The following is a 16945-nucleotide window of genomic DNA, read 5'->3' as shown; positions in this document are numbered from 1 at the left end:
GTTTCAGTGCAGAATGAATAAGAAAGTTTTGGAGCTAGACGGTGCTGATGCAGAAACAAACACATACATACTTAACAACGCTGACATATACACCTAAACATGGTTAACACTGTAATTTTATGTTACGTATATTTTACTGCCAAAATAAAAAAAGCTGCAGTAATCAAACCAGTGTGGCACCGGCAGAAAGACAAACAGTTCAATGGAACTGGAGAAGGGTCAGAAGTGAGCTCACACATTTATGGTCAACTTGGTTTTCAACAAAGGAATCAATGTAATTCAACAGAGAAACATATATCTTTGCAACAAATGGTGCTGGAACAGATGGACAAAGCTGTGTGGAAGAAAATGAGCTTTATAGCCTTGTATTGGGCTTCCCTGTGGCTCAGATGGTAAAGAATTTGCCTGCAATGAAGGAGACCTGGGTTTGATCCCTGGGTTGGGAAGATCCCCAAGAGAAGGAAATGGCAACCCAATCCAGTCGTCTTGCTGAGAGAATTCCCTGGACAGAGGAGCCTGCCAGATTATAATCCATGGGGTCACAAAGAGTCAGACATGACTGTCACTTTTCACTATCCTTGTATCAGACCATGCATTCAGATTAATTTTAGATAAATCACAGTTCTAAGCATAAAATTATAAAGCTTTAACAGAAAAACAGGAGATTATCTTTGCACCATTCTAATAGACAAAGATTTTCTGAATAGTATAAAAAAACAACACTAGTCATCAAAGAAAAAAAATTACACATTGGACTTCAGTGAAAATATGCTCACCAAGAGACACTGTTACAAAAATGAAAAAGCAATTCACATACTGAAGAGAAAATATTTGCAAACCACCTATTTGATGAAGGACTTGTATCCTGAACATATGGCGAACTTATGAAGCTGAATAATAAGAAAACTACTCAATATTTTTATTTTATTTTTCATTTTTAAAAAAATTTTACTTTATTTTCCTTTACAATACTGGATTGGTTTTGCCATACATCAACATGAATCTGCCACGGGTGTACATGAGTTCCCAATCCTGAACCCCGCTCCCACCTCCCTCCCTATACCATCTTTCTGGGTCATCCCAGTTCACCAGCCCCAAGCATCCTGTATCCTGCATCAAACCCAGACTAGTGATTTGTTTCTTACGTGATAGTATACATGTTTCAATGCCATTCTCCCAAATCATCCCACCCTTGCCCTCTCCCACAGAGTCCAAAAGTCTGTTCTATACATCTGTGTCTCTTTTGCTGTCTCGCATACAGGGTTATCATTACCGTCTTTCTAAATTCCATATACATGTGTGAGTATACTGTATTGGTGTTTTTCTTTCTGGCTTACTTCACTCTGGATAATAGGCTCCAGTTTCATCCACCTCATTAGAACGGATTTAAATGCATTCTTTTTAATGGCTGAGTAATACTCCATTGTGTATATGTACCACAGCTTTCTTATCCATTCATCTGCTGATGGACATCTAGGTTGCTTCCATGTCCTGGCTATTATAAACAGTGCTGCGATGAACATTGGGGTACATGTGTCTCTTTCAATTCTGGTTTCCTCAGTGTGTATGCCCAGCAGTGGGATTGCTGGGTCATATGGCAGTTCTATTTCCAGTTTTTAAAGGAATCTCCACACTGTTCTCCATAGTGGCTGTACTAGTGTGCATTCCCACCAACAGTGTAAGAGGGTTCCCTTTTCTCCACACTCTCTCCAGCATTTATTGCTTGCAGACTTTTGGATCGCAGCCATTCTGACTGGTGTGAAATGGTACCTCATTGTGGTTTTGACTTGCATTTCTCTGATAATGAGTGATGTTGAGCATCTTTTCATGTGTTTGTTAGCCATCCATATGTCTTCTTTGGAGAAATGTCTGTTTAGTTCTTTGGCCCACTTTTTGACTGGGTTGTTTATTTTTCTGGAATTGAGCTGCCGGAGGTGCTTCTATATTTTTGAGATTAGTTGTCTGTCAGTTGCTTCATTTGCTATTATTTTCTCCCATTCCAAAGGCTGTCTTTTCACCTTGCTTATAGTTTCCTCTGTTGTACAGAAGCTTTTAATTTTAATTAGATCCCATTTGTTTATTTTTGCTTTTATTTCCAGTATTCCAGGAGGTGGCTCATAGAGGACCCTGCTGTGATTTATGTCGGAGAGTGTTTTGCCTATGTTCTCCTCTAGGAGTTTTATAGTTTCTGGTCTTACATTTAGATCTTTAATCCATTTTGAGTTTATTTTTGTGTATGGTGTTAGACAGTGTTCTAGTTTCATTCTTTTACAAGTGGTTGACCAGTTTTCCCAGCACCACTCGTTAAAGAGATTGTCTTTAATCCATTGTATATTCTTGCCTCCTTTGTCGAATATAAGGTGTCCACAGGTGTGTGGATTTATCTCTGGGCTTTCTATTTTGTTCCACTGATCTATGTTTCTGTCTTTGTGCCAGTACTGTACTGTCTTGATGACTGTGTCAGTTCATCTGTTGAAGGAAATCTGGATTGTTCCAATATTGGACCTACTCTGAATAAAGATGCTACAAACATTCTTGTACTTGGACATATGCTTTTGTTTCCCTTGGGCAGTTATCTAGGAGTGGAGTGGGTTGGTCACATTTGTAGGTGTTTTAAGTTTAACTTTAGAAATTGCCAAGCCTCTTCTATAATGATGATTCTGTTTTACATTCCCCCCAGCAGTGTATGAAAGTCTATTATTGCACGTTCTTGCAAACCCTTAGTATGGACAGTTTTTCCATGTTGAACATTATTGTAGGTCACCATGCCTTGATGACTGAAGCTGAGTGAAGGTGAAGTGATTACCAAGGGTCACAAGTAAACTTTGGGGGCCATCGATACATATATTTATTATTGTGATTGTAGTAATGCTTTCACAGGGGTATAGTCAAACTTTCCAAACTGTACACTTTAAACAGTTTTCTGTATGTCACTTTACTTGAATAAAAAAGTGCTATCTAAGAATTCCAGGTCTGTGGCCCCCATCTGGAGTTGACAGAAAGGAGACTTAAGAAGTGTATCATCCATGTATACTTTCTGAAGGGGAAAAAAATATCTTCATGAAGAAAATCTGGCCAAGAAGATTACTCATGAAGAATTGCAAATAAGGAAGCTGTCTTGTGAAAGATAAGCAGATACAGTAAAGGAACTGTGGAAATATGGTTTGCAAAGCCGAAAGTAAATATTGTTTTTGAGGCATAAGCCACAAAATAGTAAAGTTGTTTAACTATAACAAACAAGAATAAAGATCTCAGCACATGCCAATAATAAAACTCTAAATATTGAGAGAAAAGGGAAAATCATAATAGTCACTACTGTGTGCATGAAGTAACTTAAGAAATAAAGGTTTAAAAACATCTTAAATACATATCAAAATTAAGCCTCTAAATCAAGAGATAAAAAGGCAAGTATAGAAATTAGATGGACTAGATTAAACACATATACAGCATGATTAAATGAGATAAACTTCTCTATTTAGAAAACCAAAAGGATCATGTCAGAAAAGCAAAGTCTCAACTATGAACTGCAAATATGATGCAAAATGATGCAGAAAACCTTGAAAGCTGAAGAATGAGCAAAAATAAACAGGGTAAATACATCCACCCTCTCTCCCCAAAAAAGAAAAATCAAGCAAACAAGCGTTATACTAGCAACAATGAAAAGATCTTGCAAGTATTTTTATAACAGTAAAAAGAAAGAAAAATAAAGAAACTGGGGGAAAGAATATTGTAACTGAAACAAGAGCAAGAGGCAATTCACTTAAAGAAAAACAAATGGCCAGTAATCATATGAAAAAGATGGCTAGCTCTCTAAACTGTGAAGCAATCCCTACAAGAAACTCAGATTTCCTATTTCCCCATGTGACTAGCAGAAACCTCTGAGCTTCATGCTCAGAGATAAGGGTCTGTCAGGAGTACTCAGGGCCCAAGAAAACGCCTGTGCCGTGTCTTTCTGTATCTTCTATCAAACAGAAGACATACTTAGAATACTGCAAAGTAAACTTCACTGAATCACAAATACATGAAGTCGGTGACGCCTGACATGCTGCTGATGATCTTTGCACTGTGTCTATCCACAAAGGTAAGCACAGACTCCTTCCTGCCCACCATTCAGACTCCACCCTTCCACAGCATTTAAGGGCTCCGACCTCAGCCTACCTCACTGTTAGGCCCCAATTCCAGAGGAGTCTGAGCCCTGTTTCTCTCTCAGAGAGCATCCCACAGGGATATAGAGAGGAAACTCTTCCAAACAAATGGAAAAGACTCTGCAAACATATATGTGTGTTGTGTTAGTCACTCAGTCGTGCCTGACTCTGTGACCCCATGGACTGCAAGCCACCAGGTTCCTCTGTCCATGAGATTTTCCAGGCAAGGATACTGGAGTGGGTTGCCATTTCCTTCTCCAGGGGATCTTCCCAACCCAGGGATCGAACACGGGTCTCCTGCACTGCAGGCAGATTCTTTGCCGACTGAGCTACAAGGGAAGCCTTGTATATGTGCTTATCTTGTATATGTGTATATAGCAAACATATATATGTGCAATGTTTTCAAATATTACTAAATTCGCTGATCACAAAAATAATATATGTTTATCCCTGTAACCTAGTGGTTCTCAACTGGGGACAATTTTTGTCTTCCAGGGGCATTTGGCAACATTCAGAGACTTCATTTTTCTGGCTGTGCCAGGTGGCATGTAGGGTCTTGGTTGCTTGACCAGGCATCCTTGCAGTGGAAGTGCAGAGTCTTAACCACTGGACTTCCAGGGAATTTCCAACATATCCTTGGTAAGACTCTGTATGTCTAAAACTGACTTCTTTTAGCTTAATTGTTCAGCTTGTGCTGAAGCTGGCCACGCATCTCCTCTTACACATATTTTATGTTATTTTCTTAGCATCACCCTAAGTGGAGACTGTAATTTGTACGTTAAATTTACAACAGACTTGTTTGAACTAATACCAGCTTAGCCTCAATGGTCGCTTCAATTCTGTCATTCTGCTATTTGTTTTCTTCATGCCCTACACTGTTTTCATCCCTCATTTCCTTCAATCCTGTCATCTTTTGTCTCAGGTGACTTTTTCGAAGTGAAATGTTTAAATTTTTTTGTGTGTATTTCCTATATTATTTTCTTTGTGGTTACCATGTGGATTAATCAAATATCCTAAAGTTGTAACACTCTTATTTGAATTTTTATCAGCTTTAACTCAATCACACTCAATCTGTCCTTCTTTTCAGCTCCATCCCTACTTCTTTCAGTTGGTGATGTCACAAAATTTATTCCTTATATACTTTGTATCCAAAACCAAATAATTATTTTAAGTATATTATTCTTTATGTAGAAACCAAAACGTGAAGTTACAAACCAAAGTGGCACTAATCATTGCTTTTAGACTATTAGGTTTTCTTTTCTTAAATAATGTAGAAAACCAGATGTGGAGTTTGAAACCACCGTTCCAATAATACCAGCTTGTAAGCTGCCCATGTTTTTACTTCTACTGTGATCTTTATTTCTTCACATGGCTTTACGTCGTTTAGTGTTCTTTCATTTTTACCTGCAGGACTCTCTTCAGCATTTCTGCCAAGAGTTAGGTCTAATGGTAATGAGCTTCCTCAGCTTTCATTTATCTGGAAATGTCTTAATTTCTCCCTCACTTCTGAAGAGCGGGTTTGCCAGAAATAGGATTCTTGGTTGATAGTCTTTTCCTTATAGCACTTTGAATATGGGGCCCACTGCCTTCGGGTCTCCAAAGTTTGTGATAAGAAATCTCTTGATAACTTATTGAGGATCTTTTTCACGTGATGAGTCCCTTTTCTCTTGTTGCTTTCAAGATTTTGTCTTTTAAAGGTCTGATTTAACATGTCCCAGTGTGCACCTCTGAGTTCATCTTACTTGGAGTTCACTGAGCTTCTTGGATGCTTACATTCACATCAATTTGTGGCATTTTCAGCCATTATTTCTTCAAGTGTTCTGTCTTTTTATTTTTTTAGGACACTGCATATGTTGGTCCACTTGATGGTCACAGGATCCAGTGACTTTTCTTTAATTCTTTATCTTTCTGTTCCTCAGAATCAAGAGTTCTTCATTTCAGTTACTGTACTTCCAGTTCAATTTTCTTTTTGATTTCTATTTTCCCCAGCTTCACTGAGGTATAATTGGAAAACAAAAATTATTTACATTTAAGGCATACAATGTGATGTTTTAATATACATATATATTGTGAAATGATCACTTTATAAAATTTTCTTTTGTGAGAATGATTAAGAACTACTAGCCGAGCAAATTTCAAGCATATAACACAGTATTATTAATTACAGCCATATTGTACACTAAATCTCCTGAACTTACTCATCTCACAAAACTTAAATGTTGTACAATAACTGAAATGAAAACTTCATTAGAGAGATGCAAAGGCAGATTTGAGCAAGCAGAAGAAAGAATCATCAAACTGGAAGATAAGACTATGGAAATTCTTGATTCTGAGGAACAAAAAGATGAATGATTAAAGGAAAGCCAGTATTATTCTTACCAGAAAAACCCGACTGCTCTTGGTTGTGCCCTTCTAGGGGTACTTGTGCTTCTTACGTGGATTCTAACTTCTCTTCAAGGGTTTGGCATCAACAGTTGCTGTCATGTCAGTGTTTCTGAACCAGAACGAGAGCTAGGGCTGCCAGTGCTGCCATCGTGATAGCGTGCCCCTCTTTTCCTTTTTAGGCTTTCTATATTTCTATTGGTATTTTCATTTTGTTCATATGTTGTTTTCTTGATTTTCTCCACATCTCCCTTTAGCTCTTTGAGCATCCTTAAAATGACTGTTTTTAAAGTATATCTAGCTTAAATTTGTAAGTAGACCTGCTATCAGGTCTTTTTCAGAGATGGTTTCTGTTGATTAATTTTTTGTTTGAATGAGTCATTTTTCATGTTTTTTTTTTTTTTAACACACTGTGATTTTTGTTTAAACCTGGATATCTGAATCCAATAATGTAATGACTCTGGATGTCAGATTCTCCTCCTTTTCCAGAGTTTGCCACCTGCTTGTTTCTGTTTATTGTTTTTGGTTTTATAATTTTTGCAGGCTGTATCTATGCAAAGATAAGCCTGAGGCCTAATCTTAAGGTCTTCTCAGGTCTTTTATGAACCCAGGCCCTTCCCTGAACATTCAAAATGATTTTTCTCATTTCTGCCAATTATGCAATAGCTTTGGAAGGTCACTTAAGGATGAGGAACTTTTTAACAGTGGGGGAGTTGCAACAACAATGGCCACCTGCCTCTTTGTCTAACCTCTGAGATCAAAAGCAGCAGTCAGGACAGGGATCCCCAATACCTGGAGGACAGAGTCCTTTTTTGGCCACCCAGGCTCCTGCAAGGTGTGGGCAAGCTGTTTGACAAACACTGCAGAGCCGCCTGCCATGGGGCCAGCGGGGGAGGATGGGTAACTGCTTTCATGCTAAGGGCTGAAAGGGACTATATTCCACTTTAATTGACTTCAGCCTTCCCCTTGAAGTCATAAGCCTTCAAAAGACTCCAGAGCTCCAAAACAGTTACAGTATTTCTGTCATCTATATGGGAGAAACACAGATGTTTCTCCCATACAGATGTTCACTTGTTCCAGCACCCTTTACTGAGTGTTCCCCAACATTCTTCAGTGATTCATAACTTAAGTATCCATATATGTATGAGTTGGGCTGGACTCTGTCGCCTTTTCTGATCTATAAAAGGGGTTTAATTCATATGGTTCAACATAAAATGTAAAGATGTGCTTGTATTTTACATATCAACTGTTAACCAGAAAACTTGCTAAAGTGCTTACTGAATCTAATAACTTATCTCCAGACTTTGGATTACCTTCATAAACTTATCCTAATCTGAGGTGAATAACATTTTATTTACTCCTTTCTAATCATTTTAAGTTTCTGATTATTTTTCTTGCCTTACTGGCTACAACTAGGATGATGTTGAGTTATCAGTGGTATTTAGTGGGCATCTCTAACCCAGTCTTCATCTCAGAGATAAAACTTGTAGCATTTCACTGTCAACTATGTTCTCTACTATAATTTTCTCCACACTGCTCCTCAACAGATTTTTTCTATGATTATGTGTCAGCTGGGGTTCTCAGCAAGATCCTGAGGAAGAATCCTCAAGTGTTTGTGCTCATCTTGTTCTCATCTAAGAAATGAATTCAGCTTCCTTGTTCTATGTACCAAAGCTTAGCAGCCCTGTCAACCGGGAATGACAATGCCAAAGCACCACTTACAGAACACAATGGCTAAGAGCACTGCCACGATTTCTCATCATACCCTGGCATCACCAGTGGTAACACAAGGGATGCACTGGAAAGAACTGCCCACGTGTCCTACTGTGGAACGAGCTCTGATACCAGGAAGCTGCGTAATTACTAGATGCCAGGTTCTTGCTCTAACAACTCAACACTGAGCAAATTATTTAACTTTTATGAGCCTCGTCTTCCTTATCTTTGGAAAACAAGAAAATCAAGTCCATTTTTCTAGCAAATTTTTTATGAGTTGGAACAATTTTTATTGACTTACCATCAATTAATTTTTAGGACTTAAAAAATCACTGTGAGCCAAAACACAAAAATATAACATAAATTCCACAATCTGGGAGGGAACGCTCTCAGGCAAAATTCTAATTTTCAATCATGTCAAACAAAGCTGCTGCTTTGACTCTCTTCTTGCTTTAGCTTTAATTTAATTTGGAGAAACCTGATATGTATCCTGCCACAGAAATACTACGTGTACATACTGTTGTTCTAATCACAAGAAACCAGGAGCTGTTTAAGAAACAGCTGAACTTAATGGCAAGTTATTGCCAGAAAGAATGACATTGTGTCAAAATCAAAACTGCTGTTCCTAGGAAACATCCTTCAACATTAAAATGAATGATTCTTACACATTTCTATTCAAAGGGTCTAATATTCTGTTAGTTGAAGATATATGATCCGTTATGTATAGCACCCCAACACCAGGCACTCTGCTGGAGTCTCCATGCGGTTTCACTGTGGCTGAGTCTAGCACTTTAGTACTACCTGCCCTTAACATTGCAGTCTAAAATTATCTTATCTTTGGTATAGAACTCTGAGGTCACCCCCAAGCTCTGGTCCAAGCATAGCAGCAGATCCAAAGAGTATGAGCAAATGACATCCCAGGTGACAAGCTCTTCCATACCCAAGTCCTTTTAGGTATGGATTGACAGCCCCCCACTGCCACCACCAGCAAAACACGTCAAGCTTTCAGAATTTTCCACTTGCAACCCATATGTCTAGTTCCTAAAAGACATAAATCCACCTTTAATCAGTAATAAATAACTACATTTGGAAAATTGTTTTCAGAAATTCAGTACTGAGTCGCCTGCTCTCTAGATCCTACAAATCACCAGAAAGGAGATATTTTAAATGGTCACTCCTACAGGCTCTCCAAGTCCTTACCCTGCAAGAGATTAAAGCACTGAAAAAAGAGACTAAGACCACTTTCTCACGAGGTGGCTTTACAAACCCAGAGATCATTATATATCTTGCTTTATTCACTTTTAAAATATAAAAAGCCACAAAAAGACATTCTGTAGGCACAGTGCAGCCAGTGCCTGATGTACATGTCTCTTAACGTCTCTTAGGTAAAAGCAGAGTAAGTTTATCTAGAAGTTTAGAAGCAGGGAAACAGTTGTTGTCCAAAGCATCTATTTGCTTCACTGTCAGAGAAAAAGAACCTTACGACCCATCACCTTTTTTCTTGCTTCTTTGTCTGGCTTGGTGCCTAAAACCTAAATTTACACCACAACACAAACAGAAATCTTACTCCAAGCCCCTAGCAGAATTATTTGTTGCCTTGATCAAACTTAATTTTTACTTTCCTGCCCTCATTATGAGCTTCAGGAAATGTTTTTTTCAGAACCATATTTAAGTCATGTATTTAGTTTATAATTAAGTAAACAAATACATGATTGGCACTATCATGTAGTAGCGGTATGAACAATCACAAATGTATTTCTTCCACACCCGAAGTGAGAAGAACAGAATTCCAATACCAGTCCCATTACTGCAAAGTCATGACATTTTGAGCAATTTTCTAAATCTTTTAAACCTTGGTTTCCCTTGAATATAAAAAGAAACAAATTATCAGTCATGTTACCAAATAACATGACACTTGAAAACACATGTTATTATTATGAAGGTGGTGATACTATAGGATAAGCACAGAATATGGTTTAAAAGTTTTGAAGAAAGGGGAAAAGCAGCCATGCAAATCAGGAGTGGTTAAAATGTCATTTATTGTCTCATTCAGCTCTGAAATCCTAGAACTGATTTTTGAGCTGGGAAGACTAAAATAGGCTTCATGGTGATATGTGAGCTAGATCTGAAAGGAAGGATAGGATTTTTATCAGATTACACCTTCTAATTTTATGCACAATGTATTTAAAGACATGGCTTAGGATGGCTAGGGGAAGGATGACATAAATGTAAATCCACAGTACATATACCCTCTGGAGTTCTCCTCCAGATAAGCATCTAAGGTCCAACATCCGAATTCATGTGTTTTCCTCAGTGGCTCCATACTCAATAGAGTTTACCAGCAATTCCACTGCTCTTGATCTGACAGTCGCCACCTATCCTCCCAACATCCCCTACAAATATTTAATTTAAAGATAATTCACACAGCTAAGAAGGTTTGTATTATTACCCAAGACTCTACTGACCTGCCTGCATATAAAGCTCATACAATATATTGCATTTGAACCAAGTACATTTTAAAAGAAAAATAATAATCAGATTTTATTCAAGGCTTGACAATGAGCCTTGAATAATTCTTCAAACTTAAAATAAAATTACCTGTAGAAGCCCTCCATCATCAAAACGCAGCACTTCTATTATGCTCTCCGACTGAATAAATGCTGTGATGGAAACAAAACAGATTGTCACTTAACAGGAAAAGAAATTTCATGTAAATAAAATCTTTTAATTTAAAATTAATTGCTACAAGTTAACACTTTTAAAACATACTACTGCTTGATGGTAATGGTTAAAGAGGAAAATATAACTAACACTTCAGGATTTTAGTAACTATGAAATGCTTGAACTAAAACAATCCAGTTAGAAAGTGGTTTTAACAACCTACAAACTATGTAAGCCACTCACAAAATATTTATTCCTGCTATACTGCCAGAAAGCATGAAATAAAGTTCAACTAGCTGCAGTAACTGTGCTCCAAGTATTTACCTAATGATTTGAAAACTTATGTCCACACAAAAATCTGCAAGCAACTCCTTATAAGCAGGTTTGTTCATAACCTTTGAAAACTGGACACAATCAAGATGTCCTTTAATAGGTGAGTAAAGAAAAAGCTGACTTGAAATTTAACATCAAAAGAACTAAGATCATGGCATCTGGTCCCATCACTTAAGGGCAAATAGAAGGGGAAAAAGCGGAAGCAATGACAGATTTTGTTTTAAGGGGCTCCAAAAATCACTGCAGATGGTTAACTACAGTGATGAAATTAAAAGATGTTTTGCTCCTTGGAAGGAAAGCTATGACAAATCTAGACAGCATATTAAAAAGCAGAGACATCACTTTGCCGACAAAGATCCATATAATCAAAGCTATGGTTTTCCAGTAGTCACGTACAGATGTGAGAGCTGGAAGAGAAGGCTAGGTGCTGAAGAACTGATGCTTTCTAACTGTGGTGCCGAGAAGACTATATAGTCAAAGCTATGGCTTTCCAGTAGTCATTTACAGATGTGAGAGCTGGATGACCTAAGAAGGCTAGGTGCTGAAGAATTTATGCTTTTTAATTGTGGTGCTGAGAAGACTCCTGAGAGTTCCTTGCACTGCAAGGCTATCAAACCAGTCAATCGTAAAGGAAATTAGTCCTGAATATTCGTTGGAAGGACTGATACTGAAGCTGAAGCTCCAATACTTTGGTAACCTGATGCAAAGCGCTAACTCACTGGAAAAGATCCTGATGCTGGGAAAGACTGAAGGCAAAAGGAGAAGGGGCTAGCAGAGGATGAGCTAGCATAGGTTAGACAGCATCACCTACTCAATGGACGTGAATATAAGCAAATTCTGGGAGACGGTGGAGGATAGAAGAGCTTGGCATGCTGCAGTCCTTGGGGTCACAAACAGTCAGACACAATTTAGCAACTAAATAACAACAACAGAGACAAATGTAGATTATCCATACAATGGAGTATTCAGTTCAGCTCAGTCGCTCACTGGTACCCAACTCTTTGCGACCCCATGAATCGCAGCACGCCAGGCCTCCCTGTCCATCACCAACTCCTGGAGTTCACTCAGACTCATGTGCATTGAGTCAGTGATGCCATCCAGCCATCTCATCCCCTATCGTCCCCTTCCTCTCCTGCCCGCAATCCCTCCCAGCATCAAGGTCTTTTCCAATGAGTCAACTCTTCACATGAGATGGCCAAAGTACTGGAGTTTCAGCCTCAGCATCAGTCCTTCCAATGAACACCCAGGACTGGTCTCCTTTAGGATGGACTGGTTGGATCTCCTTGCAGTCCAAAGGATTCTCAGTCTTCTCCAACACCACAGTTCAAAAGCATCAATTCTTCTGCACTCGGCTTTCTTCACAGTCCAACTCTCACATCCATACATGGCCACTGGAAAAACCACAGCCTTGACTAGACGGACCCTTGTTGGCAAAGTAATATCTCTGCTTTTCAATATGCTATCTAGGTTGGTCATAACTTTTCTTCCAAGGAGTAAGTGTCTTTTAATTTCATGGCTGCAATCACCATATGCAGTGATTCTGGAGCCCAGAAAAATAAAGTCTGACACTGTTTCCCCATCTATTTGCCATGAAGTGATGGGACCAGATGCCATGATCTTCATTTTCTGAATGTTGAGCTTTAAGCCAACTTTTTCACTCTCCTCTTTCACTTTCATCCAGAGGCTTTTGAGTTCCTCTTCACTTTCTGCCATAAGGGTGGTGTCATCTGCATATCTGAGGTTATTGATATTTCTCCTGGCAATCTTGATTCCAGCTTGCACTTCTTCCAGCCCAGCGTTTCTCATGATGTACTCTGCACATAAGTTAAATAATCAGGGTGACAATATACAGCCTTGCCGTACTCCTTTTCCTATTTGGAACCAGTTTGTTGTTAGAGTATTTACTCAGTGATAAAAAGTAAAAGAAAGGGCTGAATGCTCTATGATTTTAAGTATATGACATTCTGGAAGATGGTAATAAGATCAGTGGTTATGAGGGGTTTGGAGAGAAAGGAAGAGTGAAATAAGGAAACTACTTGGAATTTTTCAAAGCAGCCTTCTATATGATACTGTAAAGTGAGATGCATATGACCCTATGCATTTATTAAAAACAGAACTTTACAACATAGTAAACCTAGTGTAAGCAATAAAAAAAAATCATTTTAGGAGATCCGGGATCCCAGGGCAGACTGCAGAATATGACAAAACCACTTATTTCTATTCTAAAAGTACGAAACCATCTCGTGGAAATGGGTGAGGTGAAAGGTGCTGACCTAAGTAATTTGAAAATGAGTAGAATCAGTAAGACGGTCATGTACGGATGTGAGAGTTGGACTGCGAAGAAAGCTGAGCGCCGAAGAACTGATGCTTTTGAACTGTGGTGTTGGAGAAGACTCTTGAGAGTCCCTTGGACTGCAAGGAGATCCAACCAGTCCATTCTGAAGGAGATCAGCCCTGGGATTTCCCCTATGGTTTGGGTTAACCATCCTGACGCTGCTCTACGTGTATTCTTGAATTCAACCATTAAATATATGAATGGTGGATGGTGATTGTCAAGAATTCTCACTGTTTGAATAAGAGTTCACAAAAAAGCAAGGGAAGGAGGCTAGAGTGATCCACCTGGTAACGGATTAGAGTTAACAACATCGCACAAACTGATGTTGAGCATAACAAAGATACAGATGGTTACCTATAGAAACATTTACTGATGTGCCTATACACTGATAGGTACACATACATATATTACAACCTAACAGCAAAAAGCATATATATAGCACACAGATCTTGGGTCCTAATACCATTCTCCAATAAAAGGAATGGGGGCTTATTACAGAAATGGCTGAATCTAGGACTGGGGTTGGGGGGAGAGATACAAAAGGTGAAACTTGTGCCAGAAAGAAAGTACTTTAAAAAAAAAAAAAGACAAAATAAAAAACCCTCCATTGATGCTGCTATGTCAGAGAGATGTAAGAGTAAATAGGAAGAGTTCCCAAATGGCCAAAGCTGCAACAACTTGAGCAATAAAGTCAAGTAGTACTGGATTAAGACCCAAAGTATAAAATAAGTATTTATGAGTCTATACTGGTATAAATAAATGAATGAATAAATAAGTAAATAATGGGGGAGAAGAATTCTAAATAATTTATGTAGAAGCTCTTTTCCTTAGAAGGTGGAACATAACTGCCCATTCCTTAAGCATGAACGCCCATGGTGGCCCCTTCCAAAGAAAACAGTATGGAAAAGAGGAAAGAGAGTAACTTTACAATGGAGAAAGCTGACAAATGCTACCTCAGTCAGATGATCGAGATCAACATCCAGAGTAAAAGCCACGGGGGCAGCACCTTGATATGCTGAAGCGAAAATGGCACTCTGTCTCTAAGGTCTTCCTCCCCAAATCACGTAGCTCCAAACTCATCGTGAGAAAAGCATCAGACAAATCTCAGCTGAGGGACATTCTAGAAAAACACCCGATCAGCACACTCCTGAAAACTGTTGCGGTCATCAAATACAGGAAAGGTCTGAGAAACGGTCACAGATCAAAGGAGCCTAAGGAGACATGATTACTAAATGTAATGCTGTATTTTGGATGGCATTCTTAAAAAGAAAAGGGAAAAACTTTTCATTTAGGTAAGAACTGAGGAAACTTGAATAAAATATGAATTTAATAATAATGTACTAAAACTGGTTCAATTGCAAAAAAAAAAAAAAAAAGGACCATATAAGTATGAGATGTTATTAATAGGCCAAATTGGGCAAGGGGTATATGGCAACTCTGTACTATATTTGGAATTTTTATGTAAATCTGAAACTGTTCTAAAATGAAAGCCTATTTTTTTAAACCCACAAAACAGTGGTGTTTTACTTGTTTTAATATGACCCTCCCTGACTCCTCTTTGTTGGTCTTTGTGTATTCAGGAAGAAGCCTACTGTCTAACCCATGTACCTGGCTTTTCCAGTATGACCAAAGCTGAAAGTCATGGGGCAGCCAAGATGCCAGTGAAATAATTACATCACTTTACCTACTTGGATGATGTCTTTGCTGCCTGCTGAGCATCCATTTCTTCCTACTCTAATAATAGCACCCTGATTTTATTTTGTGGAAAGCCCTGTCCCTCCATTTCTCGTGTTTCTCTTCAACCTCAGTGCCAACTTGCTCTACCCTGAGGAGCAAGGGTTCCTCACCAGTTCTTCATATACAGAGAACATTCAACAATTCTGTGTGTGAATGAAATTTCATCTTTCTGCTCAGGCACAAGTACTGATTATTTGCATCCACTGATACGAATGAATTACTTCTGATTCTCTCTAGTCCTAGCTTGAGGTTGAATTTCCAAACTAAGATCAGAGCTAATGGCTACAAGGGAATTACTGACATAGAGCACATCTGGAGTACACAAAAATATATCCAAATAAAGCAACAGACTATTAAGAAAAAAGGACTGTGAAATAAAAGGCTATGCCCAGCATACCCATTCATTTCTCATCACTTCCCCCTCCTTTTAACATAAAGCGACATTTTAGATGATCCAGAAAAGCTTTTTGTTATGCTCTTGTTGCAAACAGGTATACTGATGCAAGGACACAATGACCTAACAAGAATTAACTGAAACAGCCAGACACTCACAATGTGGCAGACAAAAAGTTACTGCTAGTTCTGAGATGTCTGTGTGAGTACACTGACTAACTCCCAGTTAGAAGCTTTCCATTAGCTAGCAGAGAAAACAAACAAACAAAGTAACAGAAATGTGCTGCATTTGGTGGCTGCTATTAGAGCTATGGTTTTCCAGTAGTCATGTACAGATGTGAGAGTTGGACCATAAAGAATGCTGAGAGCCGAAGAACTGATGCCTTTGAATTGTGGTGCTGGAGAAAACTCTTGAGAGTCCCATGCGCAGCAAGAGATCAAACCAGTCAATCCTAAAGAAAATCAACCCTGAATATTCATTGGAAGGACTGATGCTGAAGCTCCAATACTCTGGCCACCTGCTGCCAAAAGCCAACTCACTGGAAAAGACTCTGATGCTGCGAAAGATTGAGGGCAGGAGAAGAAGGGGGCGACAGAGTATCAGATGGTTGGACGGCATCACTGACTCAATCGACATGAGTTTGTGCAAACTCCAGGAGATAGTGAAGGACTGGGAAGCCTGGCGTGCTGCAGTCCACAGGGTCACAAACAGTCAGACACAACTTAGTGACCAAACAACATTAGTTATGAGACAACAACCATCACGTAAGATTCCATCAACAATCACGGTCAGACCTTTATCTAACTGATGAGAGCTTTCCTAAATACAGAAAAGTAGTAATATAACTTGGGTATATAACACCTAATTTAATACTATAATTAGGAGCTTTAAGAAAAAATACATGAGATACCTTAGGTGGGAAAAAAAAAAAAAAAGACCAGCAGCTATTATAAAGTCCTGAAAGGAGAATATTGTGTTATACATCAACAGCTTTCCTTGAAGCATGTAGAAATGAACAGGATTCAACTCTGGCATAAAATAAATTAGAGTATTTTACTCTAAGTGATCGATCTTAATAACTTTATATGTCTAGAAAAGCAGAAGTGACACTAGATATGTACTTAGTCATTTAATGTGTTAACAGTTATTAAGGTATAAATTATAAAAAGGAACCCAAGCAAGTCAAATCCCCATACTGCCACATCTCTAGATTGGAAACCACAAAGGACAGTTACTTCCTCTCCT

At 38.6% G+C, this 16945-nt stretch overlaps 1 protein-coding gene across 1 annotated transcript in view; it reads right to left on the bottom strand.

Moving 5' to 3' along the window:
- Positions 1–16945, bottom strand: part of TMEM131 (transmembrane protein 131) — a 177621-nt gene that overhangs the window by 117162 nt on the left and 43514 nt on the right. The window contains exon 2 of the mRNA XM_015094508.3: positions 10839–10900. Coding sequence (XP_014949994.2) covers positions 10839–10900 — 62 coding nt within the window. The remainder of the gene's footprint in view (positions 1–10838; positions 10901–16945) is intronic.

Source organism: Ovis aries, chromosome 3 (genome assembly GCF_016772045.2).
Source record: "Ovis aries strain OAR_USU_Benz2616 breed Rambouillet chromosome 3, ARS-UI_Ramb_v3.0, whole genome shotgun sequence".
NCBI classification, from domain to species: domain Eukaryota; kingdom Metazoa; phylum Chordata; class Mammalia; order Artiodactyla; family Bovidae; genus Ovis; species Ovis aries.
This window is presented reverse-complemented; position numbering and strand designations above follow the sequence as displayed.